The 27,153-nt window shown below is 39.1% G+C and overlaps 1 protein-coding gene across 5 annotated transcripts in view; it reads right to left on the minus strand.

Annotated features, from left to right (window-relative positions):
- Gpatch8 (G-patch domain containing 8) overlaps positions 1-27,153 on the minus strand; it is a 67,282-nt gene that overhangs the window by 23,111 nt on the left and 17,018 nt on the right. For 2 of the 5 annotated variants that reach the window (XM_057773808.1, XM_057773807.1), the window contains 4 exons: positions 24,070-24,087; positions 20,475-20,547; positions 804-871; positions 150-236 (listed from right to left, as the gene is read on the minus strand). In XM_057773808.1, coding sequence (XP_057629791.1) covers positions 150-236; positions 804-830 — 114 coding nt within the window. In that variant the 5' untranslated portion in view covers positions 831-871; positions 20,475-20,547; positions 24,070-24,087. Of the gene's footprint in view, positions 1-149; positions 237-803; positions 872-3,010; positions 3,056-4,082; positions 4,098-20,474; positions 20,548-24,069; positions 24,088-27,153 lie in introns of those variants that run through there. The other 3 variants (XM_057773809.1, XM_057773806.1, XM_057773810.1) reach the window with 3 other exon arrangements.

Raw genomic sequence — 27,153 nt, forward strand, 5'->3', positions numbered from 1 at the left:
AAAATAAAAAAGTAACTGCAAACTGAGATTAACGCAAATCACCAGCAAATGTAGACAAATGCTATCACTGAAGGAACCCTTTTCACCAAAAACAAACACCTCTTCTCTGTGTGGACATTCTCAAACAACAATGACTTTGCTCAAGGTACCTTGTACTTTTGTCTCAGCTCTTCTGTGTCTTCTTTTTCTACTTCTAGGACACGACGCCGTTCGGTAGCATCTTCGGCATAATCCAACTTGACAAAAATAGATATATTTATTCTTTTTCCTAAAGTATCCCAGAATTAGCTACAAAAATATCATTTACATAAGCGTAATGCTGTGTTGGAAAGCAAGAAACTTGTGTTTTCTCAGTCCTTAACCTCTTTCCTGGCAGGTCTAACAGACCCAACTATTGATAACAAGACTTCAGTTGAATATTCACCACCCATATTTCAGATAATAAGACAGTATTGCGGACAATAGCTGTAACCAACTCTACATGGGCAGAGCTTCTACCACACAAGTGTTTTAAGCACAAAGCAACACTGTCTATTAAAACAAGTCCAGAGTCTGACCTGGTCTTTCTGTACGATACTAAGAAAACACATTGTTTACACCCCCGTTAAAACAGGGGGCAGTATTTACATCTTCTGTGCTTCAAAAATAACACAAAATGAAAATATAAAATATATTTTTAGTTGTTCAAAGAAAAATTAAAATTATGTTCACCTGATAAATATGTTTATACTGATATGAGTTTGAAATGAAAGCCGATTTTATATAACCCATAAAATTAAATTTGCTTAATGAGACCACTTTACCTCCATTTCCATGCGACCCATGCCCATGACATCATACTTGACAACGATTGGAATAGGGTCTGTTCTCCCTGTAAAGGAACACAGAATCAAGTTGAGGCGTATAATTAGGCCAACAGCTCACTTTAAACATTAGGTTTGGGTGGTTAGATCTTGCCTTGGAGTGCAGAAACCAGAAAGCTACAGTGAACCAAACAAAAGCCATTCTCACAGCTTACATCCAATCCTTCCTTTCCTGGATTAAACCCAACCAACCATTTTTAGTTGACCTCCTAGCTGGAGAGAACTCCAGGTAACTATGGCAAAACTAAGCAAATGAATGGGGGAAATGTCAATGGCACCAGCAAGTTTATCACAAAAAACTTTAGAAGTTCCTTTTTTTGTTTGTTTTTATAAGACTGTAGTCCAGGTTGGCCTCAAACTCACTATAAAAGTGAGGATGACCTTGAAGCTCCCAAATACAGGGATTACTGACACCTTGCCCAGCACAAACTCTTAAAGGATCCCAAGTAGCAATCAGAACAAATTTGTGCCAACATCTCCTTGTCATCCCTTAAAACTGGTGATGAACATCTTAAATGCTTGAATGGGGGGAAAAGAGAACATTGAAAACAAAGGAAACCAATACAATTATAACTCAGTATGTTTATAAAAAATATTTTTCAAAAGATCTTTTCTAATCAAATGAAAATTTAAATAAAAACAACAGCTACTTGCCCTTAGGGACAAGATTGGTTTTATTTTAAAACTGGTGCCTGAGGTCGCATTCTGTAGAGTGAATTTACCACTGGCTAGGGATGGTTATTGGTAAGCTGTGAAAAGGACTAGTTGCGAAGAAAATTGACTTTCGACTAATTGATCTATGCTGGAGATTTTTTGAAAATATATATTTAATCCACTCATAACCAGCCAAACAAAGCAAATGGGGCAGACAAGCACTTTACTACCACAGCTGTTTTACATCACAATTTGCGCTTTCATTGTGATGTAACTGAAAAGGACTTACCTTACCCAGGTACACCTTTAGTGAAAAAACACAATGTTTACTTCCCTCATCATTTCACTCAGGCTGGTGTAAACAATTGTTTTTTTTTTTTAATTTTATTTTTGTTGTTATACACGCGCGCGCAGACACACACACACACACACATATATACATATATTATACCTTTGGGCAAGAAATTCAAGTTTTGTCAGGCTAAATCTTAGGTATTATCAAAGAAAAAAATTTTAGAATAATTGGTTTGTTTGGATCCCAAAGAAAAAAGAAAATAACCAGCAACACTTGCATCTGGTCTATATATTTATGGAATTAATATTTTTCATCTTTAAATCATACTGAAAAACAAACCCAGAAGCTTAACTACTTGTCAACAATATTCTATTATTGACACTCAGAAGTTTAACTGCTTATCAACAAGATCCCATTATCGTTTTTAATAAACAGAAAACAAGCAATTATCTTCATAGTTAAAAACAAAACAAAAACCCCACCCAAGTAATAACAAAAACTTTCTAGAGCACAGTCTTCTATTAGATCTTTCCCAGACTGCCAGTCAAATAAGATGAAAGCACAGTGCTCTCTTCTGCCCAATGGTATAATAAATAAGCAGTGACTGCAATCTTTAGCAAAAGGACCAAGGTAAAGACAGGTTATAAAAATGACTTCCTAGGTGCAATATCACTTTCATAACGTCTCAATCAGGGATTTACTGGTAAAAACAAATAGTCCAATGAAACAATTGAAAAGAAACATCAAAGAAATTTATTTTAGAATATTTTTTGATTGGTCAGAATTTATTTTGTAAGAATAAACAACGTTTTGGTACAGATTGATTACCTCTGTAAACCCCTGTTTATAAATTCTGCATTAGTACTTTTGCCTTCTAAGGCAGTCAAAGTTTGTTTTAACTTATTTATAAATTGCAGTAGCAAGTGCTAGTGCCCATTATACTGGGGTGGAGAAATCAAGCTTTTTGACAGTATTAGAATTTAACATTCTAACTGATTCTTTTTGGCAGTTCTAACATAGATACATCCCTTCTTAATATTACCCTTCAATGAACAAGGATCAGACAAGTTGCATAAGGAAAGGAAAGGAAAGGAAAATGAAAAGACCAAGCAGAAGGATGAGGCTACAACAGAGAGTAAGCCTAACATATTGGTGCACTGATGACAAAGGAATAATTCAGTCTGAAAATAAAAATTACCACTGCTAAGTTTACCATCACCACAACAAGTCCAGGATCATAACGCTGTAAAAAAGAAACACCGTCTGTTAGGCAGAAACCATGAGGGCAGGAAACAGGCCTTCTAGCAGGCAGACAGGATGGGGTAAAGTACCGGTTGGGTTTTGTCCCTCCCCCGACTTCAGTGAGGACAGAGGGAGGACATTTTGTGCTGCAGCAGCTGTTTTTGTACTGGTCAGGATGGGGTGTGAGATTTTTGTACTGCAACTTGAGAACATGAACAATCTCCTCTTCAATAACACAGGGGTGGGGATGGGCTGGGATGTCAATCATGTTTAAAGGGAGAAAACTAACTCTAGCTTCTAATCTTTCATTTAACTTATTCATTCTGGCAAATCAGTATTTAGGGTGCAAGATGGGACTCCTTAAATAAATCACAGTAAAGAATGGATGGGATCAACCAGACACTGACCAGGTAATTTTTTCACAAAAGAACTATAAGGAGCCTGGCTGACGGGGCTTCAATACCACTTCAAAATAGTTAACAGAAGTCTAGAACTGAACTCTGTTAAGAATGAGTTAAAACTCTAAGTAGCTCTGCTGAGATCTTTGCTTCCTGTTAAAAGACTTCATCACCAACATCTGTCCTTCACACATAACTATACCAACCTTTGAAAAAGAATTCCAGAAAACAACAACAACAAAAACAACAGCCTCAAAAGAACCTCATTTATAATTTCTCCAGAGTTAACTCACGGAAAAGATTCAAACTACAAAACAATCTGAAGATGAAATCACTGCCTACGTGAAGCAGTAATTTCCTAACATTATTAAAGTGACTACACAACCAAGAAAAATCACCCAAGGAAAAATCACAGTGGGAAAAAGACACCAAAGAACATATACAAGAAGGGGTTGTACCATTTTTTAAAAATCCCTTACTTATTCATTTCTAGTCAATGACTGATCCTACCATAAAAAATATCACTTAGAGGAGCTGGAGAGATGGCTCAGTGGTTAAGAGCAATGGCTGCTCTTCTAGAGGACCTGGTATAGTTCCCAGCACCCACATGGCAGTAGTCTGTACACACACCTGTTTGTAACTCCAGTTCCAGGGTATCTGAGTCCCTCACACAGACACACATGCAAAACACAATGCACATAAAATAATCATAAATCATAAAAATAACAGAATAAGTAACAATTTGTAATGATCAAAAATTTTTTAAGGGCAAGCAGCAGTAACCAAACTGTACTCCCTCAAAGAGTCAACTTCTTTTTAAAACACTAAGCTAAATTCAGTTCAAAGTGTGGAACTTCTTAAAATTTAATTTCTATTATTAAAAACATGTTTGTTGTGTCTTTCACTAGGCCCAACTATAAGAAGATGAACTGTGGACAGTTAGCTGGCTCAGTGGGTAGAGCATTTGCCCTGGAAGCTGGTAGCTTGAGTTCTGGGATACACATTAAAGGAAGGAGGAGAGATCTACTCCACGTTCAGAACCTACCTGGCTAAGTGAGCTTCCCGACCAAATAACCATACTTTCTAAATAAAAATGGCAAATTGATGTTTTGCTAATAAACTGAAATTTGTTTATGTTTTTCTTATTGTTTTTTGTAGCAGTGGGTTTAGAATCCATGAACTCTCAAATGCTCTGTCACAAAGCTACAAGCTCAGCTCTAATGATCTAAGTTTTTATTTCCATTGTGTGTATCTATGCTCATACATATGTTTGTGTATGACTGAACTTTGCATGTGTTTGAACTGGTATGTGGATACTAAAGTTCAACCTCAGGTGTCTTCTCTGGCTTTCTACCTTATTTATAGAGACAATGTCTCTCAACGACCCTAGAGTTCTCAGACTGGCTAGTAAGCCAGCAAGCCTCAGTGATCCCTTTGTTTCTACTATCTCCATGTTTATACACATGGACTGAAATCCAAATTTTAGCAACTTGCAACACAAGCACTTTACTGACTATTCATCTCTCAGCCACCCTTATGTGAATACTGTTTATATCAAAGAACTCCAAAAGAGCTAGGCATGGTGACTCACACCAGGAATTACCAGCACTTGGGAGGCTGTGGGATGAGAACTACAGCAAACCTGAGGTTAGCCTGGGCTACATAGTGAGTTCTAGGCCAGCCAAAGCTGGAGAGTGAGACCTGGTCTCAAAAGCAAAGCAAGGAGAACCACCACCACCTCAACAAAGAATGTGCTTACAAAGTGACAACCTGAACGCCATGGGTTTTTTTGTTTTGTTTTTTTCCAGATAGTGTTTTTCTGTGTAACAGCCTTGCTGTCCTGGAACTCACTTTGTAAACCAGGCTGGCCTCGAACTTACAGAGATCCGCCTGCCTCTGCCTCCTGGACACTGGAATTAAAGGAATGTGCCACTACTGCACATTCAATTCTAATGTCTAAATGGTAGAAAACACTTGGGGTGCTATACAGCTGACGCAGCAGCAGAAATTAGTATAAAAACCTTGACAACCAAATGGCTTCTTGCAGTTCTATCTCCTACCACTGGGGGTGTTAAGTGTTCCATAACCACAAGGAAAAGTTCTTACAGTTGCAGGATCATTCTAAAACCCCTGAAGACTTTCTAGTTTCATGTAAACCACTTTTCTTGTACTTTTCACTGTTATCCTCCCCAACACACACAACCATTAATTCTTCAGTACATCTTTTTAGGACTGTCCCTCCTAAAAGGTTGGGCTATAAAAATCTCAATTCTCCAAGAAGAGACAACTAAACAGTAAGAGCCTTCTTACAGCCTGTAAGTGGCAATTTTTAATTGTCAAGCTTTATAAATTTAAATTACTACACAGGAGACTGAACTCTTACCAGTCTTCACAAGGCTTTATTATCACCTGTATGTGCAAGTACACAGGTGCATGTGTTATGCGCAGGTGCACATGTCTAAGAAGGCCACAAGACAACTTCCAGTATGGTTCCTCAGGTACTATTCAAGCTGTTTTTTGAGAAAAGGTCTTTCATGGAGTTTACCATGTAGCCTACCTTGCTAGTCAGTCCAAAGGATCTACATGTCTCTGCCTCCCCAGCACTGGGACTACAAGGGTACCATGACCAGTTTTTTGCAACTTCGGTTCTAAGGATCCAACTCTTAAAGGTCTTTCAAGTACTTTACTGAATCAACTATATACTCTGCTCAGAAATATTTTTTTTTTTCCGAGACAGGGTTTCTCTGTGGCTTTGGAGCCTGTCCTGGAACTAGCTCTGTAGACCAGGCTGGCCTCGAACTCACACAAATCCGCCTGCCTCTGCCTCCCGAGTGCTGGGATTAAAGGCGTGCAGAAATATTTTTGAAAAGTGACCTTCTCCAGATATGGTGGCACACGTTTATAATACTAGTGCAGAGGCAGGAGGACTGTCAAGCGTTCCAAGTCAGCCAGGTCTACACATAGTAAGCTTAAAGTTGTCCAGGGCTATATAGTGAAACCTTATCTCAAAAACAAACAAAAAACAAAACATTAAAAACCTAATAGGCACATGGAGTTTCCTGTTTGAAAATAATCATCGGGGAAGCGTTTCCCCAGGGTCAGCAGCACACAGTGAATAAATGATACAACTGTGGTCCAGGAGGACAGACTACTTCCCAAGCTAGCACCAGATCTTATTAGCATCAACCACCTGGTACATGTACATGTTTTGCAGGCATGAAAGATGGTAGTACATTGAGTAAGTAAGAAGTCTTATGCTGAGGTTCCATGGACAGAACTACTGACACCAGGCAATGTATCAGAGTCCCTGCAAAGCAGCCCCAAGAAGTCATCACATGAAGGTGAAGCCTCCGCTGCAATGGAAACAATGGGAAAACCCTAGAGAAAAGTTGCAGGCATGGAATGGAGCTGGCCCAGAAGGGCTGTGTGTGCTCTCTAAGAGGCAGACCTGCAGCAGCAGGTTACTTAAGCACTCTGGAGCCCAGATGATTCTGTCACAAGCCCCAGCCACTGGACCTGGATCTTCATGGTTTGTTCCAGCCTTTCTTTGCTGTGCCCTCATTTCTCCCTTTTGGAATGGAACCGTCTACTCTGTGTCATTGTACATCGATGTACACAAATGTGACTCTGATTCTACAGGGTTTCTGTGCAGACTGCCTTTAGTCTTGGAAGACCTTTTGGACTTCTGAACTGTGGTATGACTGTTAAAAGACTACGGGGACTTTTAAGAGATGGACTAAATACATCCTTGATTATGAGTCTTTAGGAATCAGGGTGGACTGTTATGATCTAAAGTAATGTGTTTGTAGTGGACAAAAAATAGTTCAGGGCTGGAGAGATGGCTCAGCGGTTAAGAGCATTGCCTGCTCTTCCAAAGGTCCTGAGTTCAATTCCCAGCAACCACATGGTGGCTCACAACCATCTGTAATGAGGTCTGGTGCCCTCTTCTGGCCTGCAGGCATACATACTGACAGAATATTGTCATACATAATAAATAAATAAATAAAAAAAAATAGTTCAGCAGGTAAAATGTTTGCTGTGAAGCCTGACTATGTGAGTTCAATCCTTGGAACCTACGTAAAAGTGAAAGGAGAAAGCTAAGTCCATAAAGCTGTCCTCTGACTACACACATGCCACAGCTTTCAAACACACACACCACACTCATGGTTGGGCACAGTAGTGGTGCAGGCCTGGAATCCCATCACTCAGGACGTAGAAACAGACACACACACATACACACACACAATCTGGATTTCTAGATTATTTTTAAAAATTCAGATTTTTGTCAGGTATAATTGTGCATGTCTTAATCCTAGCACTCAGGAAGCAGAGGCAGTCAAGAGTCCTCTGAGTACAGGTCAGTCAGGTCTACATTGGGAGAGTCTATGCTAAGGGGAAAAGAAAAAACAAACAAACGAAAAAAAGAACTAAAAAAAAAATCATCATGTGCCTGAACTGGGTGGTGGGGGGACATGCCTTTAATCCCAGCACTTGGGAGGCAGAGGCAGGTGGATCTCTGTGAGTTCGAGGCCGGCCTGGTCCACAACAGGTAGTTCCAGGACAGCTAGGGTTGTTATGCAGAGAAACCCTGTCTCAAAAAACCAAAAAAAAGAAAGAAAGAAAAATATCACACATCACTTGGAGGCAGACGCAGGTGGACCTTTGCAAACTCAAGGTCAGTCTGGTCTACTTAATGAGTTTCATTCAAGACAGCCAGGGATACCTAGAAAGACCCTACCTCAAAGCAAATGGACAACAAATCAGATTTGCAGGGCACAGGTGGTAGGTAAATGCCCCAAATCCCCATACTCTGGCGGCTGGGGCAGGAGGATTTTAATTTGAGGCTATTTCAGGGTACAGAGTGACACTGTTCACCACCTCGAAAAAGGAAAAAAGATCCTTATGTGCATGGGATATATTACATGTTTTCTTTTCTAAATAATATCCCCGGCTATTTATGTTGGTAGTAATCTCGTCATTCTTTGTTGTTGGAGATAACTTTGATATGTAACCCAGGCTGCTTCTGAGTTTTTTATTCTCCCTATTGCAGTTTTCCAAGTACTGAGATGATGATGATGATTTTTGCTTTTCAAGATAGGTTTCTCTGTGTAGCTCCAGATGCTCTGGATCAGGCTGCCTGGAACTCAGAGGTCCTCCTGCCTCTGCCTCTGCAGTGCTAGAACTAAAGGTATGTGTCACCACTGACAGCTAAATTATACTTTTTACTTGGTGTTCTTATAATCTTCCTGAGGATTTGGGGTATGGTTCAGTTGGTACAGTGTTTGCCTAGCACACACAAAGCCCTGGGATTGACCCCCAGCAATGCATAATCTGTAATAAACTGTAATCTCAACACTAGATCAGCAGAGGCAAAATAATCAGAAATTGTTCAGAGGCATCTTCAACTACACACTGAGTATGACTCAAGGAAGCCTTGGCCACATGAGTCTATCTAAAATCTACCAAAGGGGGTGGGGTGAAGCAGGCAAACTGCAAACCTGATGACCTGAGTTCAATATCTGATAATCACTTGACAGGAGAGAAATAATCTCTTCAGGTTGTTCTGACCTCCACACACACAACACATACAGATAAATGTAATAAAAAATTTTAAATAAGATTAATAATAGCGAATGTTTCTCATGGAAGAAACATCAACAATCCATAGATACATTTGACCAGATGTGAAATAGTTGCTTGCTTCAATATTCTTGTAACTTGAGATTTCTGCATGCTGAATTGTTAAACAAACTGAAATTCTAAGTTAAGTTGTTCAATTCTTTAGTGTCACCATCATATACTTGTATTTGTTTTGTCTGTCTCCCCATCAGCTCTAAGTAGGCATGGGTTATGATTTACAGTTCTAGTCTCCTCACCCCCAGGTTTGTGTCATATAGCAAGGACAGCCTGCTGGGATCACAGGACCATCCCTACCTGCCCAGCTCCTAACTTATCCTCCCCTTCCCCCTCCAACTTACAAGTATTCATTTATTTCTTTATTGGTGGTGGTGGTGAATGTCATGGTGTGTACATGAAGATCAGAGGTCAACTTGCCGGAGTCAGTTCTCTCCTTCCACTATGGGTCATGGGTATCAAACTCAGTTTGTTAGGTTTGACAGCAAGCACAATTACCTACTGAGGCATTTCACTAGCTCCTGATCTTCCTTGAAGAATTAGTGTAGATGTAGGCTATTCTGTTAGTAAATATACATACAATAAAAACCATGAAAATATCAACATACAACATGCAAAAACACACTAATTACTAATCTTTAGAAACTTAGTTTAAGAAGGGCAAAAGAAATACACAAATAATAAAAATTATACATGATGGAACACTAAAAATTACACAGAAAATAAAACATAAAAAAATTAAGGAGGAAACTAGGCACAGTGGCTCACACCTATAATATCAAAACTCAGAAGACATAAAAACACCTCAAGTTTGAGGCCCACCTGTCTACACTGTGAGACCAGGTAAAGGTACTTGCCATCAATCTGACAACCTGAGTTTGATCCTCTACATGGTAGAGAGAGCTAACTCTCAAAAAGGGCTCTGTTACACAGACAAACCCTCTCTCAAAAAGCTAAAAGGAAAAAAAAAAAAGAAAAGAAAAAAGCTAGTTTGTGAAGTTTTTTGACTACCTAATTCAGCGTTTAGCTTCTAGTGAATTTATATTGAGGAAACACATATGATCACTTCAAATTTCCAAAGAAAACATCATATTCAGAGCCATTTTCAAACTGTTGGAGAGTAAGGTAGATAACTGTCCTGTATTACAATTCTATCATCAAAGTTGAAGGATCCAGCAAACTGTTTAGGCATACATCATATAGCACACTGATTAAAGGCATAGGTATATATATATAAACAGGCACCCAGGAAGTGGAGGCAGAAGACCCGCAGTTCAGGACCAGCATAGTTCACACAGAGCCACGGGAAAACCTTATCTCAAAAAACAAGGGGGTGGGGGATGGCCCAGCAGTTAAGAGCACTGACTGCTCTTCCAGAAGTCCTGAGTTCAATTCCCAGCAACCACGTGGTGGCTCACAACCATCTATAATGAGGTCTGGTGCCCTCTTCTGGCCTACAAGCAGGATACTGCATAAATAAATAAATAAATAAATAAATAAATAAATAAATAAATAAATCTTTAAAAATAAAGAGAGAGAGAGAGTTAATTTTCTGATCTGAAAAATGGGAATTTTAGCCGGGCGGTGGTGGCGCACGCCTTTAATCCCAGCACTCGGGAGGCAGAGGCAGGCAGATCTCTGTGAGTTCGAGGCCAGCCTGGTCTACAAGAGCTAGTTCCAGGACAGGAACCAAAAAGCTACGGAGAAACCCTGTCTCGAAAAATCAAAAAAAAAAAAAAAAAAAAAAAAAAGGGAATTTTATCTCAGAGACATAAAAATACTACGATGTTTATAGGCTAGCCTAGCTAGCCTGGTGTATACAGAGGCAAAACTACCTCTGACCTCCATACACATGCCCACACATAAAACACACACACATCATCATCCAAGATTTTCCTAAAAATTAATCAATAAAAATGATCTCTAAAAAATATTTCATTTATGTTGAGCATTGTGCACACATCTTTAATTTCTAGCACTTAGGAAGCAGAGGTGGATGGATCTCTTTCAGTTTGGGGCCACTATGGTCCCAGGGCAGCCAGGCCTGACTCTAAAAAACCGAATGAGTTGGGCGGTGGTGGTGCACGCCTTAATCCCAGCACTCAGGAGGCAGAGCCAGGCAGATCTCTGTGAGTTCAAGAGCTAGTTCCAGGACAGGCTCCAAAGCTACAGAGAAACCCTGTCTTTAAAAACAAAAAGAGCTACAGAGAAACCCTGTCTTGGGAAAGAAAGAAAAAATATAAAATAAAAAAGAACAAACAAATAAAAAAATGTTTTTCCATTTAGTTAGCCAGCATAGTGGTATACGCCTGTGATTTTGGCATTTGAAGGTAGGGGCTTGAGGATCGGGAATTGAAGGTTATCTTTTACCATACAATAAGCTTTGAGGCCAATTTGACCTACATGAGTACCTGCTTCACAGACAAAACTGTAATTATTCTTCCAAATGAATTTACCTTGATACTATCCAAACTGCTTCTATAACTAAGTCACTTCTTCTCCTCCAACCCCCACATGTGTATGCATCAGAGGTAATCCCCAGGTTGTTCATAAGGTGCCACCTACCTTGTTTTTAGAGACAGGGTCTGGTTCTCTGTTTGGCTTGGAAGCTGCAGGGTTATCTAGGATGGCTGGCAGGCTGCCAGTTTCTGCCTCCCTGGATGAGCTTACAAGTGTGCACCATCATGACTGCCTTTTTTCATAGGTTCTAGGGATCAAACTTAGATCTTCATACTTGCATGACAAACTCTCTACTGACTGAGCTATTTCCCCAGCTCCACATTCTTTTCTACGTAACTAAAAAATACAAAGTAAAATGATAAAAACAAAAATTACCTACTTTCACTTGTTCTTAATTTCAATCTAAAATTATTATTATGCCATGGACTTACTACATTAATTAATATTTTCACATATCCTCCAATTTTTTTGGTGGAGACAAGGTTTCTCTGTGTAGCTAGCCCTGCCTGTCCTGGAATTTGCTCTGAAGACCAGGCTTGTCTCGAACTCACAGAGGTCCTCTGCCTCTTTCAAGTGCTGGTATTAAAAAGTGTGCACCACCACTGCCTGGCATATCCTTTAAATTTTAATTTTTATCACTTTCGTGACATGTATCTGTGGATACATGCACACAAGGCCAGCAGTGTCTGAATCCCCTGGAGCTGGAGTTACAAGGAGTTGTAAGTCAACTGATAGGAGTTCTGGGAACCAAAACACAGTTTTCTTTAAGAGCAGAATATGTATGCTGTTAAATGCTGAGTCATCTCTCTAGCTCCTTGATGTACTCTTTAAATATGATGATCTCTATAATGAAAAACAATCTTTTCCATTATATTCTTTCTCTCTACAGTTCACCGCTCCCCTCCTATTCTTCTGCAATCCCTTTCTTTCTTAATTTTATTAACTTTTTGCTGTTGTTTTTTGAGACAAGGTCACCATGTAGTTCTGGGTGTCCTGGAACTCATGGTGATCCACTTCTCAAGTGCTGGAATTAAAGGCATGTGCCACTAGGCTGGACCCATTCTCATATACATACATACACACACACACTGATCTTTCGAGACAGGGTTTCTCTGTAGTTTTGGAGCCTTGTCCTTGAACTCACTCTGTAGACTATGCTGGCCTCCAACTCACAGAGATCCACCTGCCTTGCCTCCCAAGTGTTAGAATTAAAGGCACGCGCCACCACCGCCCGGCATTAAATTTATATATTTTTAAAATTTTATGTATATGAGTGCTTTGCCTGAATGTGTGTATGGGTACCATGTACATAGCTGGTGTCTACAGAAGTCAGAGGAGAGGGCTGGATCCCTGGAACTGAAGTAACAGATAGTCACTAGGTGCTGTGAACTAAACCCTGGTCCTTTACATGGGCAACAAATGCTCTTACCTGGTGAGCTATATCACTCCAGCCTCCCTCCACCTTCTTTTTAGCTTTAAAATTTAGACCTCCTAGGGCTGGAAATATGGTTCAATGGCTAAAAGTACATACTATTCTAACAGAGGACTGGAGCCTATAATTCTGGCTCCAAGGGATCCAACACCCTCTTCTGACCTCTACTGGGAGCCCCACACACATGGCATATAGTCTCAAAGAAACACATATATAAACAAAAATAAAAGTAAATCCTAATTTGTTTTAAGATTTGTTTGTTTTATTTGTGTCGGTGTTTTGCCTGTATACGCATGTGCACCATGGCTAAAGGTCAAAGGCATTAATTAGATCCCTAGGAAGTGGAATTACTGACGGTTGTTAGAACCACCATGTAGATGCTGAAAAGTAAACTCGGGTCCTCAAAAAGAGCAACGGGTGCTCTTAATCACTGAGCCATCTCTCTTACCTCTAAAAACAAATTGAAAAAAAAAATTAGGACAGGCAGTAATTGTGCCTGCCTTTAATCTCAGCACCTGGGAGGCAGAGGCAGGTGGATTTCTGTGAGTTCGAAGCCAGACTGGTCTACAGAGCTAGGATAGCCAAGGCTATACAGAAAAACTGTCTCAAACAAAAGCAACACACACACACACCAAACAACAAAAAATAGACTCAAGAATTCTAATTTTTACTTACTATCTAGTTTATCATTAACTACTAAGAAGATTCTACTAAGAGGATTAAAGATAGCCAGATGTGTTCTATAATCTTGGCACCCAGAAGGTTATGGCAAAAAGGTTACAAGTTCAAAGCCAGTCAGGATTTTGCTTTTAAAAAGGCTCTCAGAACCTGAATCTTACTAAACGTTAACTCAGAAATTACTAAGATTAGGCTTGTCTTTAACAAATGTACTAAGACCTACTTAGATCACCAGGGAGCGGAATTGGTGCTTCTTAAACTACATGAGCTCTGTGTAATCTAAGCTATGGAGACAACGTTGGTCTCAAACTACAGGCCTCATACTGGAAATCGTGACAATTTAACTTCCAGAGGCTTGGGTCACAACACACCCCAGACTAGGCCCAAGCCTTCCTGACAATGCATACCTTGCTTTGTGATTCAGAGGAGCTATGTTTCCTGACCTCCCCCATTCCATTCCTATTTTCAGTATCAGCTTTTTCTGAAAGGAAAAAGGGTATAAAGTAGATTTAAAGTCATGCTTAAACTTAGATGGCAGATACTCAGTAGCTGTGGGACTTTTCTAAAATGGTTTCAGTTTATAAAATGAGCATACTTAACTTGGCCCAGTTGTTCATATCTACAATACCAGGACTATGAAGACAGGACAGCAGGATAACTGAGAGCTGGAGGCCAGCACCGGCTACACAGTGAAACCTCATCTCAAAACAACCAAATGAGCCAGGCACGATGTGATGCTCACCTGTGATCGACCCCAACATTCAGAGGCTGACCCAGAAGGATCAAAAAACCTGTATCTGGGCTGGGTGGAGGTGGCACACACCTTTAATCTCAGCACTTGGGAAGCAGAGACAGGTGGGTCTCAGTGAGTTTGAGGCCAGCCTGGTCTACAAAGAGAGATTCAGGACTGCCAGAAATGTTACACAGAGAAACCCTGTTTCAAAAACACCAAAACCAAACTAAACCAAAACAAAACAAAACACCACCAACCAACCAAAAAAGAAAACAAAAAAACAAAAGCAAACCCAAAATCTGTCACAATACTATGTAGAGAAAATTGGTCAACAGTGATGGGGAGATGAACAATTGGTGGAGTGCTGGTCTAGCACACAGAAAGTCCTGGTTTCAATCCCTAGCACTTATAAGACTGGGTGTGGTGGTGCATACCCATAGTATCAGCACTCTGGATACAGGAGGAAGACCAGTAATTCAAGGTCATTCATGGCTATATAATGACTTTGAGGCCAGACTCTCTGAGACTTTGTCTCAAAAAAGTGGAAGGAGGGGGCTGGAGAGATGGCTGGGAGGTTAAGAGCAACAGTGTCCACTCTTCTAGGGGACTGAGGTACAATTCTCAGTACTCATATGGCAGCTCATAATTGCCTGTAACTCCAGTTTCAGAGTATCCAACACCTTCATACAGACATAAATAGAGGCAAAACAAAATTTGCATAAAATAAAAATAAATGAATCATTAAAACAAAAAAAAGCAGAAGGAGCCAGGCGTGATGGCACAGATCTTTAATCACAGCATTTGTCCTTAATTTTAGTACTCGGGAGGCAGAAGCAGGCAGACCTGAGTTCAAGGCCAGCTTGGTCTACATAGTGAGTTCCAATATAGCCAGAGCTATGTAGAAACACCCTGTATCAAGCACCACCACCACCCCAGCACACCTGCACAAAAGAAAATAAATCAGAAGGAATGAAAACAAATCAGGGCTGGGAAGAGGGCTCAGTAGGTAAAACACTAGCCATGTAAGCATGAAAGCCTGAATTCAGTCCCCAGGACCCAAAGAAAACCAGATACAGTGATGGCTACTGAAACCCTATCATTCTACTTCAAGATCAGAGGTGAAGATAGGAGAATAACCCAGAAACTCTTGGGTCAGCTAGCTTAGAGTACATAGCACATCAGGAGAAAAAGAAAAAAGAAGAGACCCTGTCTTAAAAAGGAAGAAGCAAAAAACTAATTCCAGAAAGTTGTTCTCTAACCTACAGGTGTGCCATGCACAATGTGCCTGAATATGCACGAATGTGCACACATACACTCAAACTAATTAACAAAAAACTTACAAAAGTATAAGTTTTTCCTTATGAAGTTAGTGAAAACGGGGGTGCAGTCAGTGGCAGTGGTAGAACACTGTGTCACATGCCACAGATAAAAACGTCAGCACCAGACAGTCTCCCCAGTACCTGTGCCAGTAGTGCTAACTATCTAGGAGACTAAGGAAAGAGGATCTTTTGAACCCAGGAGTTCAAGACCAAACTGGGAAACACAGTAAGATCCAATTTCACTATTAATTAATTTAAAATTTTTAACCAGCTACCATGAAGATCTGGATTCAATCACCAACACTGCCAAAATAAATAAAAATTTGACGTGTATGTACATGCACACCAGCACAAGGGTTTCAACTTTTAAAGGATGCACTAAAGAGCAATTCAAAGTCTCTTGTGCCTTCACAAACACAAATACAGAAGACAGTCATGTGTTCCCACAGAATGAAAAATACCTCCACTTAATACCTAAGCTGTGGATGATGTTCCCTTTAACACAGTTCTCAGGAACCACGATAGTCCAACACTTACCTTCCAGTGTTGCAACTAAAGGCATGCACCACCATTCCTGACTTAAAAACAGTAATTCTTGAGCTGGTAAAGCTCTAGAACAAGTCAGGCAAGATGGTACCTACCTGTAACCCCAGTACTTTGGGAGGCTGAGGCAGGAAGACTACCCCCAGGTTTCAGTCAGTCTACTACACAGTGAATTCCAGGCCAGCCTTGAGTGTAAAGTGAGACTTTAACATAAAGACTTCAAGATAAGATTAAGATTTTAAGATATAAGCAAAACTAAAACACATAGACGATTAAAGCATAGACATTAGAGTCTAGCAGACCTAATATATACAAGTCACATTAGATACTAGGGTCCAATACTGGAAAACAGACTGGTAAGATGAAAGTAACCCAGGTTATGATATTCATAACAGACCTGAAATGGATTACCTCTAATTCAGTTAAAACATCTAAATAATGGAGTTAGAGATGGTTCTGTGGGAAAAGTGCTTGCCATGATCTCTGGGATCCATATGGGAGGAGAGAACCTACTTAAGCGGTGCACTAACATACATGCATGCAAGCAGGAATGCAGGCATGCAGCAAATAAATAAATAAATAAATAAAATTTAAAGAAAAAAAAAGTCTAACAAGATGACCCCGTGGGTAAAGGCACCAAGGCCAAGCCTGACAACTTGAGTCTGATCCCCATGACCCACACTATAGAGAGAACCAACTCCCACAAGTTGTCCTCTGATGTCCACATGCGATGTATGTACCCCCCTCCACAAACTATAAATAGATAAATGTACTTTTAAAAAAAAAATTAAGCTATCTAAAGATGGACCCAGGTAGAAGCAGCAATGTGTGCTTGTAATACCAGCACTCAGAAGGCAAGGTAGGAGCTACAGGGCAAGATCCAATCACAAAACCACAACACTGCTCCCTACCCAAATGAAATACTTCTATACAAATGTAACTGAAAATCCTTATTCTCAAGAAGACCAAAGCAATATTCAGGAAAGTCATATTCTTAATTTTGTTCAAGAAGAAAGTGCACAAAGTCAGGTGTGGTAGCTAACTCTGACAATCCCAACAAAGAACTTGGCTGGCTGAACCAAACACAAAGGAAAGATAATATAATAATACAACTCGAATACAGAAACAAATCTAGTTTACAAAGTACAATGTTTTACAACGTACAATTTTATATCCGGATAGATACAGAGAACAATTTATTTTAGCATCAACATGCCCTATCCTCAACCTAGCCAGTGTCCACTACCTATACTGGAGCACCAAGGAGTACAGAGTCACCTGTAAAAGCTTTGCATGGGCTGAAATAGCATTTCAACTTTTGAACAACAACAATAAAAGTTTAAGAGATCATGTTTAAGTTTTAGTGAATGGTTGTATGTTCAATATGTTAAGGGCCCTAAATTCAAATAATAAAAGTTGACAAATGAAACTAGAATTTACAATACGTGAGCCTAGAATTCCTACAGTGAAAGTATGATACCAAGAAGCATTATCATTTTATTAGAGTAATGGGCTTTCTTCTATAACTACTACTCACAGCAAAGACTTAGAACAATGAAAAAGTCTGTTAAAATTACCTAAATGTACTATTACTATGGTCTATTCTAATCAAATACTGTTAACTGGAGAAAGTTCCAAAGTCCAGCATAATACCTGTACATTGTTGAATATGATAATAAGAAATAAGCTATTCCTGAAAATAACTCAACCCTTAATCTTTATTTTGTTTTTCGAGACAAGGTTTCTCTGTGTAACAGCTCTGGCTGTCCTGAAACTCGTTTTGTGGAACCTGATTGGCCTTGAACTCACAGAGACACCCCGAGGACACTTAATCTTTAAAAGTTTTTTATTAGCTATTTTCAAAAGGTCAGCAATGTAAATATACTTAACACTACTAAACTACACCCTGAAAACCGCCAAGTGAAGCCACCCAAGCAGTCAAGAGGACAGAGGCCAGGGCTACATTACATAGGCCCTGTTTCAAAAGAACAAACAAACAAACAGCAAAGCAAGAAGTTAAAACAGAGGAAGCCTGGGATACAGCTCTACCGTAGAGCATGGACATAGGATATATGAAGTCCTGGGATGGATACTCAGAACACAAAACAAAGAGGAAGACAGGAAAAGGAGAAAGACGTTATTATAGAATAATTAGTTGTATGATTTATCACAACTGGACTAGAAAAGAGGCCGGGCGTGGTGGCAAAAGTGTGTAATTCCTACATTTAATAGGCTGAGGCTGCAGGGTCACACAGTTCAGGGCCAGCCTGGGCTAAAAGGAGGCCCTGGTCCATCCTCACCTCCAACCCAAGAATAAGAAAACAAACAAGAAACAAAAGCTGTAATCTCAAAATTTAAGAAACAGAGGCAAGAGAATTGCTATAAAACCAAGGACAGAGTCTACATATCAAGTTTCAGACTAGTCATATAATGAAAACCTGTCTCAAAAGAAAAGAAAAAAAAGAAAAAAACTGCAAATAAGCTCTAAATTTCCTTTCCATTTATGTACTTATGAGTTATTGTGGGTTCATTAAATGCATGTTACAACGGAGCTGGAGATACAACATCAATAAAATCTAATTCATTTTTTCACAAAGACTGCAATGGGCATGGTACTGTGCACCTATACTTTTAATACCTAGGAATCTGAGGCAGGAGAACCATAGGATTTTGCGGCTACCCTGAGTAATAATCTATCTCAACTAAACAAAATAAACAAAATACAAAAAACCCAGACCCCATAGGTCTTTTTTTTTTAAGAAAGTAAAAATTTAAAGAGAATTAAATTAAAAGTCAATAGAGCTCTTTTTAAATCCCAACACTGGGGAGGCAGAGACAGATGGATCTCTAGCTAAAGGTCAGCCTAGTCTACAGAGCAAGTTCTAGGACAGTCAAAAAAAGAAAAAGAAAAAAGAAAAAAAAAGACTAAAAACAAAAACTTTTAAAAAATGTATTATGTACACAGTGTTCTGTCTGATATATGTCTGCAGGCCAGAAGAGGGCACCAGATCTCATTATGGATGGTTGTGAGCCACCATGTGGTTGCTGGGAATTGAACTCAGGAAAAACAAAGAATTTTAAAAGCAGAGCTAGGAATGTAGCTAGCTCATTGGCAGAATGTGTACCCAGCATGCATAAAACCTCCAGTTTAATCCATAACGCAAACCAATAGTTGTTTGTTAGGGTTTTGGTTTAGATTTTCTGAGACAGCGTCTCACTAGGTGGCCCAGGCTGACCTCAAATTTCTGCCTCTACCTCCCAAGTTCTGGAATTATAAACATGCATTACCACAGTTGCCTGGCAAAGCAAGTCTTACTAAATGAAAGATTCTAACACTCCCTGCTCTCTTGCTCATCTTAACAAATGGATTTAGACTTCAGCATTCATGTGAAGAGTCATTTCCAAAATTCAAAAGCTTTTTATTGGCACAATTATCTCCAAACCTCCCTTTATCTAAAGCTCTTTATGGCCAAATGCAGTTTTACCTTATTTCTCAGATATCATTCACATCGAATCTATAACCATTAATAGTTTGAAACAAGAAAGAACTAAAATGTAAATGCAGCTGGTTGCTTTCCAACTATCGCGCGCTCAGAAGCAGACATGTCAGTATTTGGGGCTTACCGAACACTAGCATAGTTTAAAGGGAAACTACAACAGAAACTTTAAACCATACGTTATCCAGAGCCTGTCTACAGCGGAGAAATGGCCTCAGCTTGGACAGGCCTAGGAAATTTCTTCTCTCCTTTTACATTTCATGCAGGCTAATTTTCCTCTCCACCACTACATCTACTCTGATCACAGGAAAGTCACCAGCTTCAGGGAAAGCTTAGGAGGACAAAAGTTAAACCTGGTTGTTGAAGGGTTCTTTACGATACAGTAGCCACATAAAGGATCACTGAAAGGCATAAAGAGTATTGTATCTGAATAATGTATTTCCTTCTAGCACCATTATCGCCTCCACACACGCAAAATCCAAACAGGTTGGGCCATCCATATTATGTATGGTTTAATGACACAGCAACTCATTCTCACCAATTACTGGCAAATACTGAGGCTATACAACGACTTAAGATAAGGTTGTAGGAAAACCAGACTGTTCTAGTAGGGGAGAGGATGGGAGAAGCCAAAATCTTGTTTAAAAGGACAACAAATATATCTAGAAACAAGATTTGTTTCATAAACAATGTTTTCATTCAATTTGGTAAATTTAAAAAACTTACCCTGAAGAGATTTTCCCAATCCCTGGCCCAGCTTCCACCCATGTTTCTGGAGTAAGCGGTGTCCAATATTATCCTGACAGACAGAACAGAGAGACAAACCAAAAATATTCCAATAATATATTCTTCCCTTCCTAGTGGCATTAAAATAGGTGATGACGAGATAATTCTACATATATGCATGCAAAAAGGTGCTAATAAAAGGGTAAATGTGCCCAGTAAAAGGGACATTAATGTAAAAAGAAATGCTGGCTAGTATTTTATACGGGAAGAACATATGGGAAAGGGTCCTTTCTGATAGTGTGCTGGGCAACTTCTGTACATAACACTTTAAAACGACAAAGGGGGGGAAGGAAAAAGGGGGAGAATCCACTTATGAAGTTTTAAAAACTAACATTAAAAAGCATAAAATCAAGGTATTTATACGATCATATCCACCACCTAGACAGCACCACTTTAAGAATTTTTTTTTAAGAAAAGAAAAGAAAATCTGCATTGTGTTTAGTTATTTTGTTTATGTGTCAGGCTTTCATGATATAAAGTAAGTTGTAAGTGTAAGGCTACCCCAGCACGAGAAATGGAGACAACCACCAAATCCAGGCTATGCTTGATTGGCTTTAATATATATAACATATAAATATAACCAGCATGCAGCCAATATTAAACTGAAAACATTGAGGTTAGTAAAACAAGAAGTTAAATTGAGTAAACAAAAAATAAAATGAGCTCAAGCACAGACTGAGTGATGCATTTCAACGTGTAGTCTAACAAAAATGCTAAGATGTTAGAATGAAACAGGCCTAGCAATAAGTCAACAGTAAAGAACCATTAGTGCATGTGGGGTCAACATACATAATGTCTCATCTGGAAATGGTATTTCAATGAAAATCATATGAAAGATACTACAAACAACAATTAAATGTCAGCTACTGTATGAAATCAAGAAATCAGAACTTTCAGAGCCCTCTGTTTAATTCTCTACTTTTAAAAACTGCTGTGAAAGCAACAAGACTAAGCTAAAGAACTACTGAACACCACGGGGGAAAAATGCTACTAATCCAGAAAAAAGCTAAAGGCTGGGCTGTAGCTCAGAGGAAGAGCAGTTGCCTAAAACACACCAGGCTGAGTACAATCCCCAGCACCACACACACATTAAAATAAACCAAAAAAAAAAAAAAATCTTCAATATATAGTTCGAGTAATTTATAAAAGTAATCTAATTCTATCATCTGAAATAAATTCTATTATACCTGAAATCAACTTAAAAAGCCTTGTAAATTATCTACTTGCTTTTTCCTTTTTTTTTGTTTTGTTTTTTTGCTTTTTCCTTTTCTTTCTTTCTTTTTTGTTTTCAGTTTTTGGAGACAGGGTTTCTCTGTGTAGCCCTGGCTGTCCTGGAACTCACTCTGTAGATCAGGCTGAACTCAAACTCAGAGAGCCACCTGCCTCTGCCTCCTGAGTGCTGGAATTAAAGGTGTGTGCCACCACCGCATGGAGTCTTTTTATTTTTCTTAAAAGAACAATTTCTGTAGCACAAATAATAGAAACCCAGAGATCAATTTTGAGTTTCAACCTAAAAGTCAAAAAAATAAAACAGCCAGCCACTGGCTCTTACCTCTACCTGAGTCTGAAATGGTGATCCTGCCTCCAGAATCTCAGAAGGAAACTGAGACTGAGTCTGAGAGCTGCCATCTCCCATTTTACATTCCCCTTAGTGTTGGGATGAACAACGTACACCACTACCACCCCGTTTCTATGGAAACTAGTATAGTTACTGGGAATAAAGTGTGTGTCACCACCGCTTGGTCTGTAAGGCTGATCAGTGGGGCTATTATACTCTTTGAACTTCAGGCAAGGTTTATTTATTAAAATACAAATGAAATATCAGTACAAATTTCCTTCTACAAATTTAGGACAACATGCAGCTGAGCTGAGTGATGGCTATTTTACCAGTGGAGATGAGAAACCAGACTTTGATTTCTCAGGAAGGATCTCATTATCTTAGGCTGGTCATAGACTTGCTATATACCCTTAAACATCTGATTCTCCTGTATCTAGCTAGGCAGGGCTGAGATTACAGGTTTGCACCACCATACCTGGTTTATATGGTGCTGGAAAGACAGCCTAAAGCTACATGCACACTAGGCAAACACTCTACCAACTGAATTATTGGTAGCCCTCAAGATACTTCTTTTGTGATTTTGCTTTTTCTAGATAGGTCTCACTATGCAGCCTACCAGGCTAGCCTGGAACTTGTGATATTCCTGCCTCAGCCTTCCAAGTGCACCACCATGCCTGGAGTACTTAATTTTATGGGGCTCCAAGGTGTTTTGAAAAAACAAAAGGTGGAACCAAACAATACAAAGCTGTTTTTAAAACAAAAGAAACTATTGCGATATGTGGTATATTCACACACATATAAAATATGGTATATTAAAAGGCTATTAGAAATTATTTTTGCTAAAAATCGAATTAGGAAACAAGTCTGTATGCAATCCCAAGTGATGATGTTCACATTATTAAATATCACAAAAACTTAATTGAACAGTTTCTGTTTCTCTTCTCTTCTACATTGCTAAGAAAAGCATCATCTCGCCCAACTACTTATAAATAACTTCATTTTTTTTTTTTTTTTTTTTTTTTTTTTGGTTTTTCGAGACAGGGTTTCTCTGTGGTTTTGGAGCCTGTCCTGGAACTAGCTCTGTAGACCAGGCTGGTCTCGAACTCACAGAGATCCACCTGCCTCTGCCTCCCAAGTGCTGGGATTAAAGGCGTGCGCCACCACCGCCCGGCAACTTCATTATTTTTTAAGAAAAAAAAAAAAAGGCAAATGGCAAATCATATTTAATCACATCTTTAATCCTAGAACTAGGGAGGTAGAGTCAGACTGCAAGTAGATCAGAAGTTCAAGGTCATCCTTAGCTATCTAACCAATTTAAAACCAACCTGGGCTACAATAAAAAAGGCCTGGGGATTTAGTTTAGCTGCACAATATTCGCCTAGCAGTGTGAGGCCCAGGTTTGAGCCATACCACCTCAAAACTTTTTTAATTAAAACAAAAATATATGAAAGCTAAGAACAGCAAAAAACAAAAACAACTCTTATTTTCCTACTACCAAAAAATATATATATCTATTGTGCACCTCTAGAAATGACAAGGATAACAAAATGACTCTTAGACCATGTAGTGGAGCTTGACATAGTGGCACACTCCTCATAATACTAGCAACAATAAGGCTAAGAAAGGAGGATCACCTTCAGTTCAGTGACAGTCAGGACTAAACTGTGAGATCTCCAAAAAACGTAGTAACTAAACCTTTCAGTTTATCACTGTTTATTCCCTTGCTATCCTAATGCTATAACTGTATTTGTTTGGCACAAAGATTTATGTATTAAAAATGATGACAAAAATTGTTGTCCCTCCCCCATTCGCTGTGATCTGTGGTTTTTGTTTTGTTTTGAATTCAGTCTTTGGCCCATGAGATGAGACATTATGCTGACGTGTTATATTATGAACGCACTAAAATAAACAGACAGATGAAGCAGTATGCTATTTCCAAAAGCAGTGCAAGTGGAGTGAAAGCATTTCCATACGAACCTGGCTTTAAAAACTGGGCTGTCAAAAGAACAGTTAAATGTAACACAAAGTAAGAAACTGTCCGATCACTAATGGTCGCTTTATTTTTATTTTTTTTGTCTTGTTTTCAATTCACTGCTTGCAAGTAATGTATTTATTAAAGAAGACTGAAAGCATAAGTAAACCACGAGTCAAGACCAGCTGAGAGATTCAAGAGCAGCGTGTTGTGACTGACAACAGTGAAAGGAGAAGCAAATGTTAAAGGAGAAAAGAAAAGTTTAGGTCATACACATTAGCACTTTACAACGCCACTCAAGAGACCGGCTGTCACCTCTGAGGAAAGCTGCTGACAGGGAATGGCAGTGGTGTCACTCTTCTGAAGCCTAATGTTAAACGGTTCTAACTTCTCAACTTTTCTGAGCAGGAGCAGAGAATGGAATGTTTGAGGCTATAAACTACTGAACATGCCACTGAGGTCTTCTGACTAAAACAGACAACAAAACTGTAGACGCATCTCCCACTAGCCTCAAGTAAATGAGTAGCTCATAAAGGGAACCTGGGCCTCTCCTATCACTTCAGACTACCTGTTTTTGGAAGAAAAGCTGCTGTGTGGCTCTCCATGGAATTATTCAGTATGATCTCCTACCAAAAAGAAAAATAAACAAGCGGTGGTAGCTGTGGTCAAGACATAATGTATACCTATAAGAAATTGTCAAAAAATAAGTTGTTTTTTTTTTTTTATATTTGTGTGTGTGTTTATCTGCAGGTTCCCGAGGTCAGAGTGTCAGACACCAGGGAGTTGGAGTTAACGGCAGCTATGAGCTTCCCTGATATGGTGCTGAGAATCAACTGAGTCCTCTGCAAGAACAATACTCACTCTTAACCACTTGGGTCATCTCTCCAGCCTAAAGAATAAATCTAAAAAGAAAAGAAAGAAGAGAAACAAGGGCAGGAGTGGTAGCACACACTTATTCACAGCACTCAGGATGCAGAAGCACCCAGATCTCTTCAGTTCAAGTACAGCGTGGTCTACAGAACATGTCCTGTTCCAAAGACAGTCAAGGCTACCCAAGGAGACCCTGTCTCAATAAAACAAAATAAAGTGATAATAACAGAACTAATTCAAGGATAGTCAAGGCAACACAGAGAAACCCTGTCTTGAACCTCTCCACCCCCAAAAAGTAAGAGAAAGCCAGGCATGGTGGCTTACCCTTTAAATTCCAGAACTTGGGAGACAGAGACAGATGGATCTCTGAGTTTAAGGCCAGTCTGATCTACACACAGTGAGTACAGACAGTCAGAGCTACATAATAGCGAGATCTGTCTCAAAAAGAAAAAAAAAGGTATAATATCATGTGCCTATAATCCCACTCAGAGGGATAAGACTAGAGATCCAAGGACATCCTATTGAACCTGAAGTCAACAACAAATGATCTCAACAAACTAGCCACGTGTGGTAGTTCATGCCAAAAATCCTAGAACTTGGGAGGTTAAAGCAATATCTCCATGAGTTCAAAGCCATCTTAAGCTATATACTGACAAGGACAACAGGGAGACAATGTTGGTAGGAAGAGGGAAGGAGAGGAAGAGAGAAAGGGAGAGAAAAAAGAGAAAAAAGAAAAAGTCTAATATCTACATGTAGATATAATTTGTTTTAAATTATTTTACAAAAACAAAATTTAATTTTTTTAGTCTTTTCAAATAATGCAATTTACAATTACAAAAATATGTGGCGGTAATAGACTAGGCTTTCACAACTTAAATGGACGTGTAAGAGTTACAAGGAGGCTGGAGAGATGGTTCAGCAGTTAAGAGCACTGGCTGGTCTTGCAAAACAAAACAAAACAAAACAAAACACCCAGGTTCAATTCCCAGCACTCACGTGGCAGCTCAAACTGTCTGTAACTCCAAGATCTGACACCCTTGCACAGACACATGCAGGCAAAACACCAGTGCACATAAATAAAAATAGATTAAAAAAAGAATTACAAGAAATTTCACTTTTAAGCTAAGAAATAAGGTAAATGAATTTTTCTTAAGGAGGATAAACAACCATGATTTTCTACCTGATTCAGTTTCCAGAGCTGAGCTTCAAAATGGCAGCTATAAATGTTCTTCAGCTGAAAATGAAGTCCTACTGTGTTCAAATGTTCAGCTGAACTGAAAACCCATTTTTGGGGGGGAAGGGGAACAAAATTATATCCATTGACTTATTTTGGTTTTCTATTTCTAAAATTAAAACATAAGCTAAAATCATGTATTACCACCAAGCATGGTGGCACACGCCTTTAATTCCAGCAGGCAGATCTCTGTGAGTCCAAGGCTAGCTTGACCTACAAAGCAAGTTCCAGGATAGCCAAGGTTCTTACACAGAGAAATCCATTCTTGAAAAACCACGTACAAACAAGAAGAAGAGGAGGAGAAGAAGAAGAAAGAAAAAAATCTCAACCTCCAACATGTGTTCTGCCTATTATGTGAGAGTTTTCAAATGGGAAGATCTTCAAAAGCAAGAAGTACTTTATAAGTAACCACCACTTTGCTTAAAATGTAATAACATTAAAAAAGCAGACTAACAAAAACTTCTTCAACTATTTTTGATGGTCCTCAGATCTTTTATATATGAATTAAACACGAAGTAGAAAAGCTTTCCAGGAACTGTTCTCTGCTCCATGTTACCACACACCACCACAGTGACAAAGACTATTTGGCAACACCACCATCACGTATGATAGGAGCCTGACAAAACACAGATAAAAAAATTATTTTAGTGCAAGGGGCTGGAAAATTTTGATACTAGAAAATAGAATTTCATATCTCAATAGAAAAACTACACTTCTGATATATCAGTGACTAGATAAATATTAATCCCACACTCAATTTTCTTTTAGTTGACAACCACATTCAGTTTATAAAATTCAGCCCATTTTCAGCAGGACAAAATTGGTCTCTTGAGTGGGTTGTAAGCTTTGCTGATTGTGTATTAGAGACTCTATAAGCAAGAACCAATGCTACCAGGTGAACCCATGCAAAGAACAAATTTGTAAAAATTCCCCAAATGAAAAAATCTATAGCTCACTACAGATGACAAATGAAGACTAGAGAGAA

This window comes from Chionomys nivalis, chromosome 7 (assembly GCF_950005125.1).
Source record: "Chionomys nivalis chromosome 7, mChiNiv1.1, whole genome shotgun sequence".
Classification (NCBI taxonomy): domain Eukaryota; kingdom Metazoa; phylum Chordata; class Mammalia; order Rodentia; family Cricetidae; genus Chionomys; species Chionomys nivalis.